The sequence below is a fragment of the Parasteatoda tepidariorum genome, chromosome 1 (genome assembly GCF_982258835.1).
Source record: "Parasteatoda tepidariorum strain Cologne lab strain chromosome 1, Ptep-v5.0, whole genome shotgun sequence".
Taxonomy (NCBI): Eukaryota; Metazoa; Arthropoda; class Arachnida; order Araneae; family Theridiidae; genus Parasteatoda; species Parasteatoda tepidariorum.
Window position 1 is genome coordinate 60,456,829 of NC_141755.1, and position 27,226 is coordinate 60,484,054.

General features: G+C 29.4%; 1 protein-coding gene across 1 annotated transcript in view; it reads left to right on the forward strand.

Moving 5' to 3' along the window:
• LOC107440209 (uncharacterized) overlaps positions 1-27,226 on the forward strand; it is a 288,195-nt gene that overhangs the window by 250,173 nt on the left and 10,796 nt on the right. The window contains exons 4-5 of the mRNA XM_087165238.1: positions 25,114-25,247; positions 25,659-25,860. Coding sequence (XP_087021364.1) covers positions 25,114-25,247; positions 25,659-25,860 — 336 coding nt within the window. The remainder of the gene's footprint in view (positions 1-25,113; positions 25,248-25,658; positions 25,861-27,226) is intronic.

Genomic DNA, 27,226 nt, shown 5'->3' on the forward strand with positions numbered 1-27,226 from the left:
CACCCGAAACAAAACTTTTTGTTAAAAAATTTTATCATGACCCCGAAGCAGTTTAACTAATGCGACATTTTTTATTTCACTCTAATGATTTTTTAAACAGTTTGTAAAAATAAAGCTATGAAAACAAAGTTTCAAAGCATATAAAAACAGAAAATAAAGATAAATTGTATCGTAGTTGTAAGAAACAAAAAGTCATAAATATGAAATTTAACAGCCATTTTAAAAGAAATTCATTCGACGAAAGAAAACTCTAGGATTACAAGAAGAAGAAAAAATAAGAATTTTTGAATTATGTGGGAGAGATACAACCGTGATGATTTTAAATTAAATATTTTCCAGTCTGTTTAGTTGCTATATTTCATCGCCCATGTTGGATTGCGTGATTTCTTTTGCTTTATTTATTAACAGCTTATTTTTATCGGCTGATTATTATGTTAAGATCGTGAAAAAGATATATTTAAGTTAAAATTTTTCGATCCACAAAAATTTCTAAAGAGCGATGTTGAGTGTGAAAATTGCTGCATATTTTATTAAACGCCTATATGAATTATATATTCTTTTTATCGTTAAAAAATCTGAAGTAGGAGTAAATTAACTTTTTATATAAACTGTTTTATAATTTTTTCAATAAATATAGAAATTAATCCCATTTATATTCGAAAGTATTTCATCATTCTTCGCCTTCTATTAAATATATACATTGCTTTTGAAAGTTAATTTAAGTTACTTCATATAAAATTTTTCGATAAAAATATTAAAATAATAATAATTTATTAAATATTCATACTGCTCTTTTTTAACGTTTTTGCTTACTTTTTACAACGGTAAATAGTTATCTTTAAAAAAAATTATTATTGTAATAAGGAACAGTGTGCCCCGCTTAAATAGAACTACCTTTATTTTGTGGCATAATTGGACGCAATTAAGACCTATGTAAGTCAAACATGAATATTTTTAACGTAAAAACGCATATTTATATGGAATAACTCACTTCTTGCTAAACCTAGTCGAATAATTCGAATAAATAAAAAAGGAGGGGGAAAAGTGGGCCATCGAAGTAAAGCAACTTCTGATTACAGTCAAACTACCCGCCATATTTATATACGACTTACAATATGCGATGCCGCTTATCGTTTACAAATACGATGAAGACAATAGGGTTAATATTATTCCACAATTTTACTCCACGCTTTACTTTTGTCACATATTGAAACTGCATTTTTTTGGTATATACTGGGAATAGCCTCCCCATTTTATTGGTGTTTTAAGTTAAGGAAAAGAACAAGGTGCCTGTTTATCCAAAAACCACCACAATGAAGATTTTTAACGTCAATTGAGAAATTATCCTGGTTCAAAATATGGCTTGGTTTATCAATTCTCTCTGCAAAGGACTATGAATGAATTTCTAGCACTTTTTGGCAAACGGTAGCCTTCATGTAATCTGGCGAAAAAGCCTTTTAAATTTACCACCAACAGAACCTTCTCATACCATTAAAGGGCCTCAACTTTGTTGTCCATTGGAGAAGACTTTCTCTTTTTTTTCTCACCAACTGTTTCATTTTATACATCATACAAACAATTTGCGATATAAAAATTAGGCAGTATCTTAGGTTGAAGGCTATCCTCACGCATAGCACAGTAGGCCAGAAGACCATGATTTTTGGCCAAAAGTCAAAATTAAATTTTCAACTAAAATATGCGTAGACAGTTTCAATATCGCCCAAATTAAGTATTCATAATCATTTCAAACATTATAATTTACTTTTTGGACCGACGAGAGTAAAATGTAGTGAAAAATATGTTTAAAATAAATTCTTTCAATGTAATTTTTAAATTCATATTTCAGAAATATATATAGGAATTTCACCTTACTGTTACATTTTTATCTCAGTATTTAAACTGAAATTATAGTACAATTTTTCAATTTGTTGGATTTGTTAATACTCTTGACAAACTTATAGTTTATATCTTATCATTTGACATTTTACAATATTTGACTCACTTTCGAAACTTATCTCCAAAAAGTTCCACGAGGTAATTAGCTAAACTTTTTTTTGTTGCCTTCTTTCGAAAAAACCTGCCCCATTTTGCCCATATTGCAAAGGAGGACTAAATATATCGAAAAACAAAAATTATGTGTTTTTACATGTTTTCGCGTTATTTTGTAATTAATTAGCGTTATTTTGTGATATTACTTCGGAAATATAATTTGCTTTTCATTTTTAATATAAAATTACGAAAATTATTATATTTTCATTGCTATATTTAATTATTTAAGCGTACTATATTTTTTTTAAATTTCTGCTCGCCCTATTTCAGCCACCATTTTGTTTTTTTTTCCCTTGTATTTTTAGTGTATTTCAAAACTTCAACTATGAATTCAATTTACCTGCACATAAAAAAAACCCAAATTTTGAAACAAATTTTATCGAAATATTAATTTTGGCCACAAAACCTTGAACGCTGGCTCACTGTGCAATAGGAGAGCAAAAAAAAAGAAGAATTTGTATGATCCAGACAGTTTTATGTGTGCAATTGGCATGGCATGTTTTTCGGATAACAGAGTGCTTGATAACATGAATGACTTCGAATAATATGAATGACATGTCATTTCCCTTGACTTCAATCCCAAGAAAACGTGGAGGGGCTGTCCTCGGTAAAGCTGTATATACCATTGACAGACAGTTTAGGTCTGTGGCATAATTTAAGATCACCATCATTGGAGCCTGGCATAATATTGATGCTACTTGCCTATTTCGGCTATAAACAGAAATGTTTCTATTTCGATGGGACACTTTTTTCTTACTTATTCATTTTTTTTCCCTATCCAGGAGGAGTAGAGAGTGAATTACTCCTCATAAATATGTAATTAGTAGAGCCCGGATTTTGATGACCTAAAAAAATCTCAACTAATGCCCTAAAAAAGTGCAAAAAATGCCCTTAAAAAGGGCAAAAAATGCCCTTAAAAATGCAAAAATTGCGCAAAAAATGCAAAAATTGCGCAAAAAATGCTTTAAATAAAATAAAAATATTGAATTAAAAAAATGTTTTGCTCTTTAAAATTATTATGAGTCATTTAAAAGATATAAAGCAATGCAATACTTGTTCTACGCTCATTAAAGTTTGAAAAATATGTTTTATATCCTAAAATAACAAAAAAAGGAAAATATATTGACACCAAAATATTTTTATTTTGTATAGAAACTTTAATGGATATAACAACTTCCATCTCATAATATTACTAAATATCAGAATTACATTGGATTACTAAATGTTTTTTGATAATTTGAAATGTAAACGAGCGTCTCTTGTCTGAAAATAAATTTTCATTCCTGCAAAAGCTTCTTTCAACGTCTAGTGATGTTATAGGTGCGTACTTGAAAAAGACGGTCTTACTTACTGACAATTCTTCTTCAATTTGAAAAGATGTTGCTTCACCTGTTAATATCCTATAGATTTTCTTTATTGTTTGGAAGCCAGTGTAATAATGAAAATTGATAAAAAATAATGAAAATTGTAAAAAATTAACAGAAAACTTTAAAAAATTCATTAAAAAGCAAAATACACCCCAAAATTTCAAGAAAAATGCCCTATAAATCTAAAAAAATGCTCTAAAAGACAAAAAATGTCCAAAAATGCAAAAAAATGCAAATGTCATCAAAATCCGGGCCTTAGTAATTAGATATTAACTTTTTTAATTTACATGTTTGCTTCATATTGGTTTTAAGTGGGACACACTGTATGTAATATCTATGTTTCTAAACATTATGTGCACTATTGTAAGAAATATGGAAATAATATCTCTAAAGAAAGATTACAAAAGATATTATTTATTGTGCAGTGACAGAAAAATATCTCCTTGCCTCTTGTAGGTTTACTGAACATTGCAAGATTTCTATAACGTGTAAAAAAAAAAAATTTACACTTGTACATTTTTACCGGCATTTTATAATCAAGCTTACAGACATAGTTCAAACGGTAATCTCATATCTGAAAATATGATAATGGCATAATTATTTATTTATTAATTTTATTAAAAAGTTCCTCCTTCAAAATTTGTGAATAAAGGTTTTTAAGAATAAAAATTATAAAATGACATTTTTAACATTGTCATCAAAAAAATTTTAAAAATGTCATTTTATAATTTTTTATTTTTTTTAAAACCTTTCATCATAAATTTTGAAAGAGGAACTTTTGAAGGAGGATTTTTAACATTGTCATCAAGGTGGCTAGGTGGCGCAGCTGCTTTGTCGTCGGCCTTCTGAGCCCAAGTCTGCGGGTTCGATCCCTGGCCCAAACACCGAATTTTAGGGATGCAGGAAATCCTCAGCGGCCATGTCGTATGATTATGCGGCATGTAAAATATCCCTGGAGTGCCTTATTGGCTCTTGGCATTTCCGGCAAAATTAAATTCCTAGTGCACTTTAGCATCCAAATAGAGTATCGGTGCTGCCATCTAGTGTGGCAGAAACTAGACGTCCAAACTAACATGGCCAACGATATCTCACCCATTGTGGTGGTCCTGAAAGAGTAGATACCACTTCTGGAGAACGCACTAGGTCTGCTCATCGGGAAGACTGTGCAGCTCATAGGAAGAAAAAAACATTGTCATCAAATATTGAAGGTGGCGAAAAGAAAATTATTTATAGGAGGTTTTCTTTAACTTTCTGTTAATTTTATTTAAATGCCGTATAGTACCGAGTAGCAATTATTAGTAATAATTTTTATGCGGTAGTTCAAGTAAAATTTTTAACTGAGTCCTTCACAATTATAAAATTAGTATGACCCTTTTTTTGCATTACAACTATTGTTAATTTGTATGACCCTTTCTTTGCATTACAACTATTGTTAATTTGTATGACCCTTTTTTGCATTACAACTATCCCTTTTTTTGCATTACAACTATTGTTAATTTGTCTGACCCTTTTTTTGCATTACAACTATTGTTAATTTGTATGACCCTTTTTTTGCATTACAACTATTGTTAATTTGTATGACCCTTTTTTTACATTACAACTATTGTTAATTTGCATAAATACTACTGATATCTAAACCTCTACATACATTCAACGGGAATGAGTGGAACTGACTTTTCTGTGGAAGTACTAAAAATTTCAACAATTTTTTCTTTTCTAAACTTGGCACGTTTGACATCGACGTAAATTCTCTTATGTTAAGCAAAAGACAAAAATCCCGTATGAAGTACAGGAAAAAAAAGAACGTAAATTACACGACTCCAAATCGTGAACGCGTGTGTATTTATGCGTACATACATTTACCGAAAGAAAGAACAAAGTGAAAAATGTTCCTTTGATTCTTAAGAAGAGGATTCGAATTTTTTGAAAATAAGCTAAATCAAATTGTGTATGAGAGGAATCCCAACCCCCATCTGACTCTCCGGACTATTTGCAAGTATAGTAGATAATATACTTTGAGAAAGAGGGGGGCGGAAGCTAGAAAGAATGTGAGGACGAGATATTTTGAAAAGCATAAAATGTTATTATTGTCGTTATTTTTTTTTTTGCCTCTTGTTGTTTGAGAGATATTAGATTCGGTATCTCTTTTTCACTGTTGAATAAGTTCTACAGCAGTTGGCGATGTGATGCCGAATAAAAAATGTGAAATTCGCCTTCCAGAATGCTACCAGTTTTTCCTGTTTCAAAACTCTCTCGGGAAACGAAAATCCCTAACAAATTTCACTTGTGCTTGTTACAGAGTTTCTGCGAGAATCAAAGGGAATTCGGTGAAATGTAGGAGCCTTTTTTTTATTATTCATATGATGTATATAAAACATTCCGTATCAGTAGTTTGAAAACATATTTAGGAACACAATTTTTATAAAAGTGTCGCACAGTTTTTGTCATTGATTCAATTTTTCTTAATGCAAATTATGGTTTTATTTTAACGGTTCATATTTTGATGAAAAATTTCTATTTAAAAATAAAATTATAAGCTAAGACAATATATTATAATCGAGCTATATTTCAAGTCATTACACTTATTCAGGGGTTTGTGATAAAAATATTAAATAATAGTGCAAGTATATTTTTCCTTTTTTGCGATTACTTTAATTATTAACTACAAATAAATTTTTAAGAGTAATATATTAGCTTTGAAATGCCCCAATTAATTCGATGCTTCACAATATTAAGTATGCAGTAAGCAGCTACAAAATAGTTAACATCTAAACCAAACACACTTTCATATCATTAAATACATACTTCGATTTAATTATGAAAAAGATATGGAAACCTACATCATACCGCAGTAAGTGGTACATGCTAATTCTTAGATGAACTCTCACAGAGATTGTTTGACTTCACTCAAAAATTGTTATTCATAACACTAATAAGCCATGCATATGCTTATCTATAAATCGGTATCATATCTGAAGTATTATTCTGCATTAACCACTTGACATACGAAGACGTCTGGGAGACGTCATTTGTTTCTTATGTCAAAACAATAATTGAACAACACAGAGATGCCAACTTGCTCCAGACAGCAAATAAATATTTCAAAGTGGTAGTTTATCAATTGTGATTCTTAGTTTAATAAATTCAATTTAGTAGATATATATAGCTTATATAATATATATACATATATATTTTAGTAGCTTATATAATTCACCACTTTATAGTAGTTATGTCATGCTATACCTTTTAAAAAGCAAGCAAAACTAGTCAAATATTTGCAAAATTTAGTTTGTAGTTATTTATCGTTTTTTTTTAATCAATTTGACTTGAAATAAATAGTATTTCTAGATGCATTACTTTTGTGTTTAATGATATGTCAAGGAATTAAATGAAAAAGGCTGTTTTTCCATTTAATGCGTAACTGTAAATTAACGGCGAGGCGATACAATTTAAACAGGATCCGGTGATTAATTTATAGTAGAGCCTGATATTGTAACACCTTTAAAATTTTGTAAATAATGGGTTTGTTATTTTTTTCTTAAGAACTACCTATTAGAATTACAAGTGAACATAAGTTTTATTAAATTTAGGCTTAAATTAACTTAATATATCATGCATAATTCTCCTATGTAAATCATTCAAAAGCGTTTTGCACATGAAAAGTTGTACATTTGACTTAAAATAGTTCTCTATTTATCTGCAGCTCCCAGATTTCTAAATCTGGCTCATTTTGGTATTGCACTAACGCGATATTTTGATGCGATTGAACATTATGATTTGGTCCGGTAGTTTTTCTGTGGGTATCACTTCTTCGAATTTTATACTAACCTCAAAACTATTGTTACGATAAAAGCTTTATGGAATTCTGTGTGTTGAGCTGTGTGATTCGTAAATGATGATAAGAGAGTTGATAACAAAATACTTGTGTAAAATCATAAGGAATATCCCAATGAAAATATTAAGTATAATATTAAGTTTAATATTATACTTAATATTTATTAAGTGAATATTATATTTATTACTTATTATACTTAATATTTATTAAGTGATAATTATTAAGTGAAAATATTAAGTTTAAAATATTAAAATAAAAATATAAAAAAATTTCTTAGTTAAAAGAAATGTGGAACAGTCTTTCACGTTTCACGTGACACATCTTATGAAGTTAATTATCCTTGTCTACTACTTATGTGCATCTCTATGTTTAGGTTATCAATACTATGATCTCTCAAAATTTATGAAAGCATCTATCACTGTCAATTTTTGTCATGAGCTTTCATAATAAAAATGTATCTCTCTCTCCATAGTTACAAAACAGAATAACGCCAAATGATCTTATAGATATGATTATGTGCAACAAAAATAAAAGCAATGAGAAAACAAGTATACAAAATGCAACAAAAAATACTAAAGATAACAAAAATAATACGAAAGATAGCAAGGATAATGTTATACAAGTATCAAATAGAATACAAAAGTTAGCAAAAATTATTGAGATAAAAAAAATCTTGAAAATTAATTTAAATCAAAAGAATCTTTAAACGAGGAAAGAAAAAAATATCTATAAACATTAAAAAAATTTGACTCTTTCCATTTGAAAAATGTAAGCCAAATTCGTTTGATTTCGATGCGGTATTTTTATCGTAATGTTACTTTAATTTTAAGTTGTGTCTCCATTTTTCTAATATTAAGAAACTATTATAAAGAATACTAAACTTATCCCAAAATATATGACATATTATTTAAATTATGCTATTTAACAAAATTAAAACACAAAAATTAAAAGAAATTTTACTTTAAAAAGAAAATAATCCTTTTCGAACACTGTTATCACTGCATAAAAATCACGCTCCTTCTTTCAAAGCATTCTTTTTCAACAGAGATCTCAAACGATTTTTTTTAAATATCTAACAAACTAAGTAGCGAAAAAAAAACCGTCTGCATTTATGAGAGTTAATCATGAGGGAAAAGTAAAAGAAGAATTGTGAAAAGCTACATTAAATAACACGCGTTTACCAGACCAGTTGTTGCCTCAAAGTGCGAGTAATATTTTTCAGAATGGTTGGAAAAAAACCGTCTTTACAGTAGATAGTGTCAGAAGCATCACATAAATAATTAGCTTACGGCTTTCTTCTATAAGTCTCCGTGGGAAATGTCACTTCCAATGAGCAAAAATTTTTCACTCTTTTTTTTTTTTCGTTTTTTCTATATGGCGGCAATGTTAAAAATTAGATGAAGCAAAAACTTAGGTGCAGTTGTTTTAAACTTATTTTCGAGGAAGTGCAGTCAAAACGTTTTACATAAAGAGAAATGTTCCACTTCCCCTCCTCTCTTGCTTTCATAAAAACACTTTACGGTTTGTTTATTCGTTATCAAGTTTTCTTTTTTCCCCTTCTTTTTTTTTTCATAAAATGAAGAAAAAAAACTACTCTTTCTTATCTTGATTTTTCCGAAAAAGAAAATATATTCTCTTTATTTGTTTACTATTTTATCGTTGTATTATAATTTTTATCAGTTTTACACTTTGTTTCTCTCTCATTTAACTCAAAAAATTTCTTCAAATTTATTTATCCGCAATTTTTGATTTTGGCACTTACAATTCGATCATAAAAAATTAAAAAAAATACTTCTTTAAGTTTCGCTCCTTTTCTATAAACTTGTTTGGGCATAATGTTCCTACACATGAATAATAATTATGTATATTATTGTTCAAACATTTAATAATTATAATGCATATTTGCTACCAGCCTTGAGGAAATGCCCGCATTGTTGAGTTGATGAAAAAATAAAAAGATATATTTTTTATTTTTTAAATCACAGTTTTTGCAAAACTAAAATTTACCTTATTAGGTTCTTATCAATAATACCCGATAAGTTAAAACGCCAATATAAGGAATACCAGATAAATTTATACCGGGTAATAGCTCACACGTCACTGCCCGGTTGTTTTACAGATGTTAATCCCTTCATTAATAATAATATATAGTAATTACTAAAACTGTAGAATGAGCTTATTTGCTGATATTTGCTCGGAAATGTTGACATACGCTGATTTCGTTCTTTTTCTATAAAAATAACTACGTAAATATACAAGTATATTCAAACATATTTAGGCAAATATATGACAAAAATATTATCATTTGAATTTAATTAATAATTAATGATCATAATAAATAGTAAATTTTTCAGTTCTCTCCTTCAATTGAGTATTTTAGTTTTTAGACTTCTTAATTAGTCATTAAAAGTATTGAATTTCAAGAAAATATTAGTTTTTGCACTTGTTGTTATTTTTAGTTTTTGCACTTTATACAAAATATGTTCATTTGAAAAAAGTTTTAAATGATTGGTTTTTATATTAATGCTGTTAGTTTTTTTTTTTTTCTTGCTTTTAATTTTCATCCGAACTTGCTTGTACTGTAATCCACAAAATGATTTACCTGTTGCTTCTCGGTGAAAATAAGACAATTTTAGATTGGAAACATTTAAAAGTGTGTTAAATTAACATTTTTCCTATATTTATTCAAACAATTTTAAAATCGCGTTGCAGACAGTTTCATAATAAGGAAAGAATATTAATATTATTTGTTAAAAAGTTATTATGAAAAATGTAATCAATATTTTTTTTGTGGATAAGTAATGTGAAAAAAAATTTTAATAATTAAAGTAGTCAATAAATAAAAATTATGATTGATGGAAAATTACTGAAAGATTACTATTATTTAGTAGAGTTTAATGTTTTTATTTTGAAGATAGTTTAGAATTTAATAGAGAGGTTTAATTAGTGAAAATTGTATTTATCAAGCAACATTTTTATCAAATGAAAAATAATAAATTGATAGGGGGAGGAAAAAGTGTTATGAAAAATACCGTTGCAAATGTTATTTTCACAGAAAAAAAAAACATTAAGCAAAAATCATTCAAACAATTTCATGAGGATCATATTCAAGAATGAGAAATAAATACGATCTGTAACCAGTTAGAGGCGTGAATGCTTACTGAAGAATACTAATATTACTAGTTCAAAGAAAACAAAAGAGAAAGAAAACAATGGGAAGTTCGAAAAATAAATCTTTGTTGAGTTCAGTTTTTGAGGTAATCCTCAAAATATGTCGAAGGAAGTGGTCTGAAAACATAGGATGGTCAACAGCGAGCCATCAGTGGACAAAAATTGTTGGAGGGATTCATTCCGACATTCAATAGAATAACCAGCACACGTATCTTCTTGGAATGGTTCAAATTCTTTACTGAGACTCAACGGATCATCAAAACTCCATCAGGAAAACAGATTGCAGGATTTCATAGATGTAAAACTGATGGGGAAGCTCATACCCAATCTGGATGGTTAAATTATTCATCACGCTGACGAGGACAATAAGCACTTGTTGAATATTCAATTATGAAACACGTGGCGTGATGTGGCCTAGTTACAAATAGGAGGAAAAGACAACTGTTGGGACATTTCTGGAGGAATAACCAGCGAGTATTCTAAAGTAGCCTCAGCACACAATGATCTACTTGATAACAAACGAGCAGGGAGTTAGATCGCGGCATCGGAGCAGTTTGTAGTCCCCGGACAGGGGCGGGTGAAGAAAACGGGAAAAAAAACTTGAATTGCTTACTATTGCATCTTTGTACGAGATTAGTGCATGTATTCTTCGCGGTGATGTCTCCATATTTATGCCTGAACTTATTTATTCCAAAAAATGAACGTTCTCAACAAACTTGTTTTTGCCCCCACTAAATTTTAGGAGAAGATTTTTATTTTTAGAAAAGTCAGAGAAGAAGCTAGTTACACCTAAGCCAAAACAATGACGAAATCGCACGTTTCGAACAAAGGAGCTGACTAACAGGTGAAAACGGCGTCTGGCAGTCTGAAAATTTAAAAGCGGTGAGCTTCAAACAAGGAAAGGGTTAAAATTGTCGGTGTCACACAGACGATAACGCAATTTCCCATAGACTTAAGAGTTTTTTCCGATTTAATTAAATATCACTTAACTTTGAAGCAGTAAAAATACGCCTATGTTTTTCTTAGCTTCCGATTATATTAGAAAAAATTGTTTCATGCATCAAATTATGAACAACGGGTAAGAAAAATTTTATCTTAAAAAATGAGTCAATTGTGAAAGTTCAGATGGAAGTGACAAAGAAGTATCAACTTACGAGTGCAACTGGTGCAGAGAAAATAAGGAAAGAATAAGAAACTACGAATAAATCTTTTATGTTAATAACTCACGCAAATTACAAACATCAAAAATGAACTTTTAACTCTTGTATGAGAATTCTCAGAAAATGAATTTTATCATTCTCAGAAAACCACTCTCAAATCGTTATTCAATTTCAAAAACAACAAATCTAGCTTAAGTGAAGATGAAAGAGTTAGAATCAGGTTGTAAATTAAAATATTTTTTGACAAATACAGTAATCCTCCGTAACGTGAATAAATCTTTTTCCATCGAAAGATACCAAAAGGGGTGGGAAAAAAGCAAATGAAGGTGAGGTTCGTAGTTGTAAACCTGTTTAACGCGCCGTCTTCCATGTCAGTCAAAGTAAAAATATTTACACTATGGAGGACAATAATTCATCTGTCAAATGCAATTCCCTCCACAAAACTGTCAGAAAATCCCCTAACCACGAAATATCATTCATCAATTAATGTATTCATCTAACCGAAACACTTAGATTTTCAGAACGCAACCAATCGTTAATCATACTTTCATTTAGGTGGGTTTTCCCTTTCAATTCCTTGACAAATATTCCCCCCCGCAGAGAACATAAATCTTTTTACTTCTTGTTTTGGACATATAAAATTCACTGCCTGACTATCCTTGTACCTCTAGAACATATCGAAAAGACTCGTCTTTCTCTAGTAGATTATGTCTGCTTTAGAAGAAAGTAAAGATTTTTCAACACTTCTTGAAGTAGTTCTGAAGATACCTTGAAAAATGACACAAAGCCATCATAGCCATTCTCAATGCTATTTGATGAATTTATATGCAGAGAAAAATTTATATATTTATGACCAAAATAACTTCCAAATCTAATCGTAGTGAGTAGCAAGTCAAACCGTTGCCACCATGTGGTAGAAAACTGGCACTGAAAAAGATATTTGGCTACTTGATTCTTATGTAATAAAGAAAGTCATTAAATATCAGTTTTTGTTGTAAATTAGTATCGTTCAAAAATCTACCATGAATTGTTACTCCGCTATGCTTAGTTATTAATTGTAAATAGGAAAAATTATATATTTTTTTTACTGTCAATAGATTACCAAAGTAACCTCCAAATCGAATCATACAAAGTAACAAGTCAAACCGTTGCTAACTCATAGTAGAAAACTGGCACTAAAAAAGACATCTGACCACTCAATATAGATGCAATCAGGAAAGTCATTATATATGGGTTTTTATCGTAAATTAGTATGGTGCAAAACTCTTTCATCAATTTTTACTCAGCTATGCTTAGTACTTAATTGTAAATAGGGTAAATTATAATTTTAGTTTCCTGAAAATAGATTACCAAAATAACTTCCAAATCTAATCATATTAAAATGACAAATCGAACCGTTGCCACCTCGTAGTAGAAAACTTGTACTGAAAAATAACCCCTCGTTTTATGTGTAATCAGGATGGCCACTAAATATAGGTTTTTGTTTAAATTAGTATCGTTCAAAAATCTACCAAACATTTTTACTTCATTATGCTTAATAAGTAACTGTAAATAGAATAAATTAAAATTTCATTTTCCTGTAAGAAATGATTATTTCATTAAAGACATTTGTAACATATTACGTAACAGAAACAATATCAGCAAATCGAATTTTTGATTTGAGTAATAATATTGATAGAAATTCGTAGATGATTTTAGATTTTAAATTCATATTTCAAAAAATCAGCTCATGAAAAGGAAATTTAACACGTGTGTTTAAGAATTGAATTTTATCAATCAGAAAAGTAACAGTTATTAAATCTTAACGTGTTCCTCTACTTTTGAAGTCATTCTTTTACTTTCGCAAACATATACTTCCAGTTCATTCATAGCAAAACAAATTTTAAAAAATCCCTCCCCACCATGTAAATAGTAAGATCATTCCCAAAATAGAACACTTTACTTAAACATTTAAAAAACCATAAATGTGCTCGGAATTTCTACAAAAATGTTGTGGGAAAACTACAGAACTTCTGAGAAGCAAAACGAAACATGAAACAAAAAAAAACTAAATTTTATCTTTAATAAGTGCTTACGAGGTCGAATGTTCATCTTGAAAGCAAAAAAAAAAATCAAATGCAGACTTTTCATAAATTAGAACCCTTAAACAGCCCAACCTAAAATCAACCCAATCCGAAGGGAAAAGGGGGTGAGCAAGTAAAAGAAAAGAAAAGAGTAAATCGCTATAATTACGCATAACCGCTTGTGGGACGTCATCTTCAGTCTTATTTGCATAGCCCTTCAAAATTCTGAAAGCCACATTTCCTCCCATGCTTTTTATTTTCCCTCTTTTCTTCAGGGCTTGCAGAGGGAAGAAATCAAGGACGGAGGAAACGAGAGCAGGCCAAACTCTCAAGATCCAGACACGTGATTTATGGCATAGTGCACTCCCCCCTACTCTTTTTTTTCCTACTGTCAATGGGTTAAAGACTGGAATTTCATAATCGCGTGTACTTTCCACTCGTAGATGATCGTGAATGGATTTCTCCTCTCCCCCCCCCCTTTCAATCCTTCGCATTATTTTTTAATCGGATTCTCTCTTAAAGAGAGAAAAAAGCAATTTCTTTCCTGGCCATCCCTCCCTTCTTTCGTCTGATTCCTGGCTCATTACTAGGTTTTTTCCACTGAAAAAAGTACTTTTTCATTATCCCCCCTTTTTTTTTATTTAAATTTAAGGTCATTTTTCTGGTTCTTTTTCGAATCGAAATGAGAACTTTCTCTGTTTCTTGGTTCAAACAATGGCAAAAGCATTTGAAGAATAAAGAAAATATATGTTGCTTCCTAAATTTCTTAAGAGTTTCTTGTTCTTCGGGAGAGAGAAAAAAACAGTATTGAAATGACAAATTCGCATTTTTCTTCTTTCCTTTTTGCGGAAAATTGAGGAGAAAATGATCATTTCGTAAACGTAAAAAGTTCTGAACAGGAAATTGTGGTGGTTAAAATCAACGGAAATATCTCTTCTGGATTTAAGAAAATATCTAGATTGATCTTGCGTAGGCAGACAGAAGCTTTAAAAACTGTTTACCCCAATAATCAGATTTTTTACATAATCTGCAATAATTTAATTACAATAAACAATTATGTTTTTTTTTCCTTTTGAAATAATAAAAATATTAAAAATATATTGAAATATTAAAAATGCGCAATTTTATAAACTTCTAGATACTCTGACAAGGAATGCAGCAAAAATTTCAAATATATTGGAATTGCTTACGTAAGTTTGGGAGTTTTGTATTTGAACCATTTTTTTATCTATTTCCTTTAATGATCTTTACATCAACCTGCGTTCTTTCAAAGCTAACAACATAGAGATGTCTTTTAAAGAGATACGTCATAATATAGAGATATCCAACCTATAAATTTAAACTAGATCAGCTGACTAATAGCAATCAATTGATCAATTGAAGGTAAGCCAAGGTAATGCACATTATGAAAATAAAAAATAGACCAACCTGTATAACTTTTGATCCAATGATCAAATCTTCAGGTTCTAGGATTCAATCTCAAAGGTTCAAAGGGGAGATCTCAAATATGCTAATTAATTAGTGCAGACGATATTTTACGTTAAGAAATCAGGCACAAAAACGTACTTTCTCTGAATAAACACACCTTTTTATGACGGATTTAGATTTCTGACCCCCAAAATATAGGCTCTCCAGATCAGGAGAGTAGATGAAATTTGGACCCCTTAAGTGATAGAACTTAATGAGAGAGATTGCGAGAACTGCGCATCCTCCAAGCCACCAAGTCTCTCCTACGTTATATTGTTCATTGTTCCAAGTAAGCGTTTGTCTAACCATTATAAATAAATAAATTCCACTGAAAGCTAGACTTGATTCGGCTTTTATGCTGGTAACAAATATCTACTTTCTAGAGTTTGTTTACCACACTCTACAGCATTGGAATATTCCTCTATTCAGTGAAGCATTGGAATGTTCCACTACTCAGTGAAGCATTGGAATATTCCTCTATTCAGTGAAGCATTGGAATATTCCTCTATTCAGTGAAGCAATGGAATATTCCTCTATGCGGAGAAGCATTGGAATATTCCTCTATTAAGTGAAGCATTGGAATATTATTCTATTCAGTGAAGCATTGGAATATTCCTCTATTCAGTGAAGCATTGGAATATTCCTCTATTCAGAGAAGTATTGGAATATTCCTCTATTCAGAGAAGTATTGGAATATTCCTCTATTCAGAGAAGCATTGGAATATTCCTCTATTCAGAGAAGCATTGGAATATTCTTCTATTCAGTGAAGCATTGGTATATTCCTCTATTCAGAGAAGCATTGGTATATTCCTCTATTCAGTGAAGCATTGGAATACTCCTCTATTCAGTGAAGCATTGGAATATCCCTCTATTCAGTGAAGCATTGGAATACTCCTCTATTCAGAGAAGCATTGGAATATTCCTCTATTCTTTTCTCTTATTCTAAAATTATATGTATGTCATAAAGGGTGGGACAAGAACGAGATACTAAAAACACCCAGGCAATTGTCACGTAATGCTCACGAGCACTCCATAAATAAACGCGTGATCTCATGGCATAAGGTACCTGTCGTGTGATGGAATAATTTCCGTCTTCAATCCCGCTCTCTAACACCTGAGAGGGTTGAACTCTTCCTCCCCAAATCCCATTCTAAGAACTTAAAGATATATATAAAAAAAAGAAGTTTAAAAGGTTGTCGTTCAAAAAGTAAGTTGATACGCACATAGAATAAAGTCAGTCTCATTATTTGCTCAAAGAGCTTGAAATGAATGGAGAGGATAGGTAGGAGTGGTGTGACCGGAAGTTATAAGGGAAAATGAGAAAAGGAATTATGTAAGAAAATTTGAAGAATCAACTTATATAAAAAAAAATACAATGGTATATATTTTTTTTTCCTTCTTTCGGGGAGTTGTCTTACATTTCCGGCTTGAGAAATAATTCGATTTAAAAATAAGTGCAATTTAATTCTTGGAAACTGGAGATTTCTCTAAGAGTCACGTGTCACTTACAACGTATGTATTAAAATATTGTATAGTAAATTAATAGGAAATTTTGTTCAATATATTGTTTAAATGAAGGGTTTTTGAGAATTAAGACCTCAATTTATGCAGCTTAACGTGACAGAACTAATCAGGAAGTGGCTAATGCAACATCAGGGGCTTTGTGTTCAATAAATAACTTATTAAGCCAACTTTCTCAGAAAAATCAGTTTAACCATAATATCGGTACCTTCAACCATTATATAGTCCAGATTTGCTCCAACTTTAAAGAGTTAACTGGTTTTGGTTTAAATGGAACCTTAGTTTCGTGTAATCAAGTCTAAGAAGTAAGTATGATGTGAAATAAGTATGTATGTATGTGAGTAAGAAGTAAGTATGTTCAAATTCGCACGATATTGAAGTTGCAGCGAATACAAATGATAATGTGATTTAAGATTATTTTATATTGTTTAACAGCGTACATTGTTAGAAATTTTTCCGGAAAAGTGGTGAAATGACAATTTATTTAACGTTTTCACCTTGTGAAGAGTAAAAAGATGAGTAATGTAATTTTCAGCGAAGGGTGGAAATATTTAAAACTAGTAGAATATTATATACTGTTGAAACATAGCATAAAAGAAAAGAACTTATTAAAAAAGTTGTGGAGATTTTATGTACAAGTTTGACTCAAAAACAATTTTTTCCAATTTTCAGAAAAATATATATTCGTTAAATTATTAATCAAATAATTTATATTTAACAATAATTTTAAAACATGCACTTGTAAAAATATCTTTCATCATTAAAACCTCATTCGCTTTCATATTTTGATACATAAAATATATTCACGCTAATGATTGTAAGTTGTAAATAATAATTGACTAATAATGAGTTAGAAACATGGTAAGTTTTACCTTATTTTGGTAGTTTTGCTCGAACAATTTTTTTTCTGTGTATACATTAGAGAGTTTTATCTTCAAAATTACCTAACATAATTTACTTTTTGTGTGTGTTAGGATATAAATGAAATTTACCAATTACCAGTCAATTACCAATTACTTCTGTCATTCTTTTTTCTTGCAATATTTTGAAAATCAAATGTCAGATTAGTTTTTTCATGAAATCTGTTGTAACTTTATTTAAAATTCATTTTAAATTCAAAAGAATCTCTTATTGAATCAGTATTATTTTTCTTAATTTAAATTGATTGATTGTCAGTCAGTTACCAGGTTTGAAATTATTTTTTTAATTATCCAAGAAATATTTTGAAAATTCAATTATACCAGTAAATTTAGCTAATGAGGAAACAATAAAATATGTATATTTTGCGTAGTACGTTTCAAAATACTTAACAATATTCTTTGTAAATGTCTGTCAGTTAGGCGTTAAATTAACATTATAATAAATTAAGTAACTTTTATTAATAAATTTTACATAAAAAGTGCTCAAATATCAAATTAAAATAGTTAATACAAATTATTTATTTAACTATTTAATAATTAACTTTTCACGTTATTACAAAATATTCTCTTCGGTGAAAAATATTTTACGAATTTTTATTGAAGCAACTCGTTGTTAAACAATGTTGTAATGGTAACTGCTCAAAGTTATTAGATTTATATTTTATTCAAGTAGAATCATAAATAAAATCTATAGAACCATTTCTGTGTTTTATAAAATCATAAATTTTTAGAATTTTAAACTGAATAGCTTTTAATTTTTATGTGTTAATTTGCTTATCATGAAGGGGCCGTTCAGATATTTCGTAAGTACCTAAAGAAGGGAAGTGTTTCTGATTTGCTTATTTTTGATGGCTAGGGGGGGGAGAAGGAATATGACATATGGGCAATGCTTACATATGATATTAATTAAGACATAATGTAAGACCCTTATTTACAAAATTTCCTTAAAAAGTAAAATAAAAATATGAAACCAAAAACTATTCATGGAAAACTTTTAAATTTGGAATTAAAAAAATTAGAAAAAAATTTTCGAAGAATTTCAGAGTTCAAAAAAAGAATCCACTCATATAATTTTCTGAAAATTTTATAAAATGAATAAAAACCAAAATTTTTTTAATGCAAAGTTGTCTTTTACTTGAGTTTAATCCTAAAATTAAATTAATACAGTAAAAGTGAAAGTCAAAGCAAAAACCCAGGGAAGGGTTTGCGATTTTCTTACGTAAGTGTAGGAAAGCGCTTGTGATTTGATTATTTTTGTCAGTAAAGGGGAAGAGATCAAAATTGTTAAATGTATATACTTACGTAATATTTGAACTGCTCCAAAATAATTGCGAAGCAATTATGGAGGTTGGTGATCGAAGCGAGCAGGGACAGATCCCTTAAATATTGGGAGTACAAATTAGTTCGGTTTTCAAGAGATGGCTCTGGCTGTTGTGAATGTCTCATAGTGACAGCTGGTTTCGGTGCTTTCAGAGAGGTTAGACATCTGTCAATAATATTCACTTTATATCGCTTTGAGTTTCATACAAAAACCTTGTTTTTTAATTTGTTGAATATGTCAAATTTTGTGGTAACTAAGCAGCATTTGCGGGAGGTTTTATGTTTCTGCTTTAATTGCAAGAAAAATGCAACTGAAGCTCATCGAATGCTTGTAGAAGTTTATGGTGACAATGTTCAAACTGATAAATCATGTAGGGAATGGTTTCGCCTTTTCAAGAATGGTGAATTGCGAAAGAAGAATGGTGAATGGTGTTGTATACTATGAGCTGCTACAACATGGCTATTCCATTACGGGCGATCGGTACAGGCTACAATTGATTCGTTCGAGTTGTGCATCACGAGAAAAACGGCCAGAATACGAGCAAAGACATGACACAGTTATTCTTCTGCATGATAACGGTCAGCCTCATGTCTCAAAACTCGTAAAAAAATTCTGAAAGCGCTCAAGTGGGATATTTTACCACACTCGCCGTATTCACAGGACATTGCTTCTTGTGATTACTGGTTGTTCCGACGGATGCAGCACGATTTGGCAGGTCACCGGTTCGCTTCTTTCGCAGAAATAGAAAATTGCCCCCTAACTTGGATCGCCTCAAAAGACGAGGCATTTTTTCGAGATGGAATTCGAAAATTGCCTGAGATGGAAAAAAGTAGTAGCCAGTGACGGATAATACTTTGATTAATCCATTCATTTATTTTGTTCGAAATTAAATGCATTTTTGACCACAAAAATAACGAACCGAGCTAATTTGTACTCCCAATAGTCAAATAAAATTGTATCAATAAATAATTTCAAAATATTTTTATCAGCACAAAAAAAATTTTAAATGGTAAACGCGATATGAAAAATAAATTACCAATTACATTTAGATTTTTTTTTCAATCAATGAGCAATCTGATGCTAAGTAGAAAGGCCATTTAAAGTTTCATGTCTGAAGGAAGTAAAACGTTGTTGGCAAGAAATAATCGTCATCCATATGTAAAAGAGGGTTAAAAGGATTCGATATAAGTTCCGAAACTATTTTTTTATCTTCAAAAAAGCGGCGGTTCGTCAGCCATCCGTGCATTTAGTATTTCAGACATCTACTAGTGAACTGTGACCGTAGCTATTTTCGGGTTCTTTCAGCGACGAATCAATTTCAGTGGTATATGTTACACTGCCTAACAAAGCGCATAAAATTGCATGGAGGGTTCAAAAATTGCTTTTTAAGTATATGCATTATGGTGCATTAATTTCTATCAGAAAAGAAACTATAGACTAGTTTGACTCATGAATTATTTGTATCTGAAATTGTGATTTTTCAACATTTTTATGCTTGCATTCATTTATCACGGAAAAAGAAATTAATAATTTCTTAGATAAGTCTATAAATAATCTTATAATAAGTCTATAATAAATTAAGTCTTTAAATAGACTTAAATCATTTATATTGAAAATTTTAATTTTTCAATTTTTTTTCTAAATTATTTTTACTGTAGAAGAATTTATAGACTTACAAGAAACAAATTGTTTGTATTTGGAATTGGTATTTTTCAGATCATTACTCATGCATTGATTTCTATCATATCACAGAAAAAAAATATAAACTTAGGTATCTCATATTATTTGGATACAACATTGAATTTTTCAACATTATTATTCATGTATTAGCGTAATAAATCACTCAATAAAATAATTAAATAATCTTATAAAATATTTGTTTGGGATAAAATAAAAAAAATAAAAAATCCCTTTATTTGTCTATCGCTTTCCCTCTATCATTAAAATATTAAAAACAGTTAAAGACTTATAAGAAACAATTTTTTTGCATTTGAAATAGCTTTTTTTTCGCATCATTATTCATGCATTGATTTCTATTACATCATATAAAAAAAATTTATAAACTTAGGTATCTCATATTGTTTAGATACAACATTGAAATTTTTAACATTATTCATGCTTTAGCGTAATAAATCACTCAGTAAAATAATTAAATAATTTTATAAAATATTCGTTTATCAGAGAAAAAGAAAAAACCTATATCAACTTACCTCTTTCTGTCTATTATTGTTTATCTATCTCTATCCAACTCTCCATTTATCTCTATCTTAGAGAAAGAAAAAAAATAGAATATTTATCCAAATCCCAATACTATCCGAAAACGTTTTCTTACTTGATGTACTATTTCATGGCTAAAAACTAAATTAACTTAAGCATTAAAAAAACATTAGTTAGTATATTTTGCTGTTTTATTTTAGCGACATTTTTGGATTTAAAACAATGAGTTTAATCTTAAAGCCGACACGGATAAAATTACCATACTGTATGAATAGGACATTTATGGAGAAAAAATAATAAATAAAAACATAGTTTTTACAATATATATAGCCAAAATATGCAGCATTTAGTCTATTCATACGGTAATGGTCTACCGGAAATTATAGTTTTCAAAATTATAATTCTTATCACCACACATTTAGCTAAAATGCAAAATTGAAAAGTAAGTCAAACCGAATAAATGGTTTTTATACCATGCTCTAAGGTATCATGATAAAACTACCAAATTTTATCACATATTTTAAAACCATATTTTATTGTTAATTTCACCAAAAGTTTCTTCGGTATCAATGAGCTTCGGCTAAAAATAACATGCTTTTTAGTGTTCCCATAGAGCCAAAAACACGGTAAATTTTACCATATTCTGGTAGTTTTAACCATGCTTTTTATCAATGTTTAATTATCTCAAAATTGTGAAATCTCAAAATTAAAATTAATCAATTTTTCAATTATCAAAGTTCTAAATATTATTTTTTACATGGATAAGTCTATCAATCAATCTGTGTTATTAAAGAATTTTCAAAACAAACTTTTATAAATCATTTCTATTTGCGAAACACTTAACCTGTGAATAATTATATTTTCCTCTTTATTTTTCACTGAAATAAGCTCGTTTAAAAAAAGAAATACTGCTCTGATTTTTGGTGTTTTCATAGAGCCAGAAACACGATACAGTTTACCATATTCTGATAGTTTTAACCCTGCTTTTTTTTCTCAATGTTTAATTACCCCAAAATTGTGAAATCCCACAATTAAAATTAATCAATTATTCGATTGTCAAATTTCTAAATATAGGGGAGAGTGGGGTCAGTTGTAACAGGGTACGATTATAACAGAGCAAAAATTTCGATTGTCGGGTTCTAGATTTGGTACCTAGGTGGCGTACAAGGTGTATTTAATAAATCTACATGTACACCCCTGCTGGCAAGCATTTTTATGCACTTTTGAAAGAGTTACGTCACAAAAGATATTTTCACGCTACGTAGGTACTTTTTTTGGTATTAGAATATTATATTGTAACAAAGTAATTTTGTTTAAACATATGAAAATTATTAACCGAATATGTAAGTGTACACCTTAATTAACATTTCAATAAAAAAAATAGTTTTGTTAATTAACTAGCATTATTTTTAACAAATGAAGCTGAAATGGCGTCTTGGGGACGATTGTAACCATAAGTAAAGGGACGATTGTAACAGCTGAAAATAAATATAATCTTATGTTTACAAACCATTACTTAACTCTTTAAGAACCACCAATAGTTTCCTATATCATTTATATTATGTTGCATGTGCATTATTTTATTTGTCACCTTTCACAGCATAAATTAAAATTTTTAACCCCTTAAAGTTAAAAGTTTAACCCTTTAGGTCTCTGCTCATTATTATTTTTACTCTTAAAATATCACTACTATTCTGATCAATAAAAAAAATATATCACAACTATGATAATATGTACAATTAACTATGTTTTAGTTGAATTTATGAACTGTTACAATTGACCCCGTAAGTGGGGATAGTTGTAACAAGTGCACGACTGTCAAAAATTGTTAATATCAAACATAATAACATTTAAAATAAGGTTTTTTTTTTCTAGTAGAGGATAGTCTACTTTACTCGTCAGTCAATTAATACTAATAATATATCGGATTTTTTGTAAGTTAAAAATAGTTAAGTGAATTTTGTTACAATTGACCCCACTCTCCCCTACTTTTTTACATGGATAAGTCTATCAATCAATCGACACTATTAAAGAATTTTCAAAACAAACTTTTATAAATCATTTTTATTTGCGAAACACTTAACCTGTGAATCATTATACTTTCCTCTTTATTTTTCACTGAAATAAGCTCGTTAAAAAAAAGAGAGAAAAGAAAAGGAAATACTGCTCCGAATTTTATGAATCGTTCCAAGAATATTTAGAACGATTTCAAAGATCATCTGTTCCAAAAAGCCATAAATAATTTTGACAGTTATTTGAATCACAAATCACTTTTGCAGCGTTTATTTTAACGCCTCTCCCATCCGTCGTTAAGGGGATTGCCTTTAGCATTGATTTGCGCCTCCACAATATTTTAAATATTCTTAATATCCAATAAAGACATTTCGTATGAAAGACAACTGTGAATGAACGTGGGTATAAAATAACTCGTAGAAAGTAGCACGATTTGGTTAAATTTTCAAACAAACTTTTCAAAGCTTAACAAAATTTGGATAGCTACTGTCATTGTTTATTACACTTGAATAATCTTAGAATCTTTTCTTATGAGAAAAACGTGAGATCATTGTTTTACACCCATTGTTTTACATCGATAATATCGGTATAATGCCCATAAACCGTAATATCGTAAAAGGATATACTTTGTTCTACGTAGAATGACGGAAACAATGTGAATAAAGCTCAAATAAAAGTACAGAAATGGAATTATAATTTCAGTTCTTTGACTAAGTTAGAAGCTTTCTCAATATCTAAACAGAAAAATGACAAACACGCGTTTGTCTCGTTACTTTTCTACTGTTATTTGGTGTTTAGACAATGAGAAAAGCTCTAGTTTATAGATTAGAGACTATATAATTTCAATTTTTGTTGCATACCACCATATCATATAATAATTATGTACTATATAATAAATATGAACTATATAATATCTATGTACTATATGATATCTATGTACTATATAATTTCGTACTTTATGTTGTTTTGTTTTATTCTATCTTAAATGGTTAACCTATCATATTATAAAGTTCATTAACTAATTTAAAAATGAGTTAAATCGAATATGTTTCCTTTGAAATTAAAAGATTGTATCATGTTATTAAGAAATTTTGAAAACAAACTTTAATGGCACAGTTTCATTAACGAAATATATTCGTGTCCTTAAATTAAGGATAATTCAGAATCCCACGGAAATTGAACTCTAAGTAAAAAATTTTACCTGTAAAATTATCGCACACATCGCACAAGAATAATATGCAAATTACAGGAAGCAGTGACTGCGAAAGCAGTTACTGCAAAAGCAGTTCCGGGGGTTGACGAGCGCTAGCGAGCAGGGGGCTAAGCCTCCTAGTATATAGTAAATGCTTAATTTCTCTGACTCTCCAGAATACAATGTGAAATACGCATTTTTATCCATATACTTAAGACCAGTTTAATGTTATCATGTATTCATATAATTTATAATATTCATATAATTTATACTATACTTACAATTAATATTATTCTTATAGCGTATAAAAACTTATTAACGGATAATTCATGTAATTTCATGTTTCAAAAGAGAAGAAAAACTCTCCAACTTAGGACTCGAGGACTAATGAATTTTCCCCCTTAAAATTTGACTTGAAACTTCAACTATTTGGAGACAATACAACCAATGTCATTTTTTCCCCTAATATAGGGATAAAAACAATTTTCGTGACCTATACATTGATTATACATATAACCTATTAATAAGGATAGAAACAAATCATTATAAGTTATTGATATTAATAATATATGCGTTTCTTTTGAAATCGCCCATAGTTGTTGTTAATACGAAGTCATAAAAACTCTGAGTTACTAGTTAATTTATCATACTTCAGAATATGTACAGAATTTATTATAATTTTATCTCACAACAAACAAATATTGAACACCGAAAAAAATCATATTAAATAAATTAAATAAATGATAAATCATATTAATTAAAAACAGTGACCTTCTTTGCAAACTATCTAAAGAATTTTTTTCTTTTTTCTTCTAGTTTTACCGGAAGACGGGCCCACTATTTCAGGTGTGAAACCTCAGTACCAAGTAGGTGATGATGTTAATGTCACTTGCTCAGCAGGCCCATCAAAACCTGCTGCCGCTCTACGATGGTACATAAATGGACACGAGGTAAAGTTCATTTTCGGTAAATAATTGGTTTTAAAGATATAATCTCATGAAATATTGATAAAACTGCCAAGTACAATCATTAAACCATTATCAAATTATGTATCTTCAAGACTGCTTAATTTTGGCAGAAATTACATTTACTGCTTTTGCACAATCCTGTAAAAATATTAAAATTAATGGAGTTAAATCAATCGAGAACTAAAATTAGTAAATAAACATAATTGTCTACATCAATTCGAATAGGTACTAATACAAAATAGATATTAATTTACTTTGGCTCTGTATTAAAAAACTGTGCAGTGATACGAAATGTCACCACTGAATTAATGAAAAACTTGCTAGGTCTCAATTAGGCATCGATTTTCAGTCGATTCATTTAGGCATCATATTCTTGATTTACTTATTTTGCAGGCTCCTTTGGAATATGAAATTCGCTACAGTCCCATACGGCATCCTGATCGCCTATTGGTCTCCACACTTGGGCTCCGATTCACGGCGGAACCTCGACATTTCTGGCATGGAGCAATGAAACTGCGATGTTCTGCAGTTATTTCTCAAGCTTACTCCATGAGCAGCGAAGAGATCATCGTTGGTGACAATGCAAAGGCCTCAGGTACTCCATTCTTTATTAGCTAAATCTCAAACATCCCAATTTGTAATGGTGTCATCAGCGAATTTTACCCTATTTGCAGAATTGAAATCAAACAGAATTAATAGAATTGAAATCTGCAAACAGAATTAGTAGAGTTGAAATCTGCAGAATCATTAAAATCAAAATTTAATTGAGTTAATAGAATTGAAATCTAATCTAATCAATAAAATTTAAATCTGGATTGAATTAAAATCTAATCGAATCAGTGAAATTGAAATCAAATAGAATTTATAGAAGTGAAATCTAATAGAATCAATAAAATTGAAATCTTATAGAATCAATGAAATTAAAATCTAACAAAATTTACAGGAATGAAATATAAAAGAATTAATAGATTTGAAATACAATAGAACCAATAAAATTAAAATCTTATAGATTTAATAGAACTGAAATCTAATCAACTTAATATAATGGAAATCTAATCTAATCAATACAAGGGAAATCTAATAGATATAATTGAATTGAATTCAATCCAGTTGAATCAATAAAATCTAACGAAATCCAATCGAATAAGCAAAATTGAAATGGTATAATAGAAATAGATATAGTGATAATAGAAATGAAATCTAATCGATTCAATAAAACTGAAACATAAAAGAATTAAATTGAAATCTGGTCGAGTAAATAAAATTGAAATCTAATGGAATTAATATCGAAGTGAATTGAAATCTAATCGAATCAATAAAATCTAGCGAAATCCAATCAACTAAGTGAAATTGAAATGTAATAGAAATGAAATCTAATCGATTCAATAAAACTGAAACATAAAAGAATTAAATTGAAATCTGGTCGAATAAATAAAATTGAAATCTAATGGAATTAATATCGAAGTGAATTTAAATCTAATCGAATTAATAAAATTGAAATCTAATAGAATTAGTAGAGTTTAAATCTGATCCACTCAATAAAACTGAAATCTAATAAATCAATAGAATTGAAATTTAATGGAATTGAAGTTCAAGAGAATGAAATTGGAATCAAATCAATTGGAATCTTATAGACGATAGAATACTAGAACATTCGTCGAAAAGAATACCGATTTTTGCCAGTTTTAGGAATTCATGATGTATCAGTGACAACAGCTTCTAAGATGGCAAATGCTAAATTTTAAGACTTTTTTATGTAGTACAATATTATAAAATATATATTATGAAAAATTATAATGTAATAAAACTATGCATTCTTTTTTGTATAATAAAATTATAAGCGTATTTCCTAATACGTGCTACTTTGTTTTACAGAAATTTATACCTGTGTATACTTCTATTTTATTCCTTTAATTTTATTTGAAAAACATCTTTATTTTTTTTTATCTTTTCTTATTCTG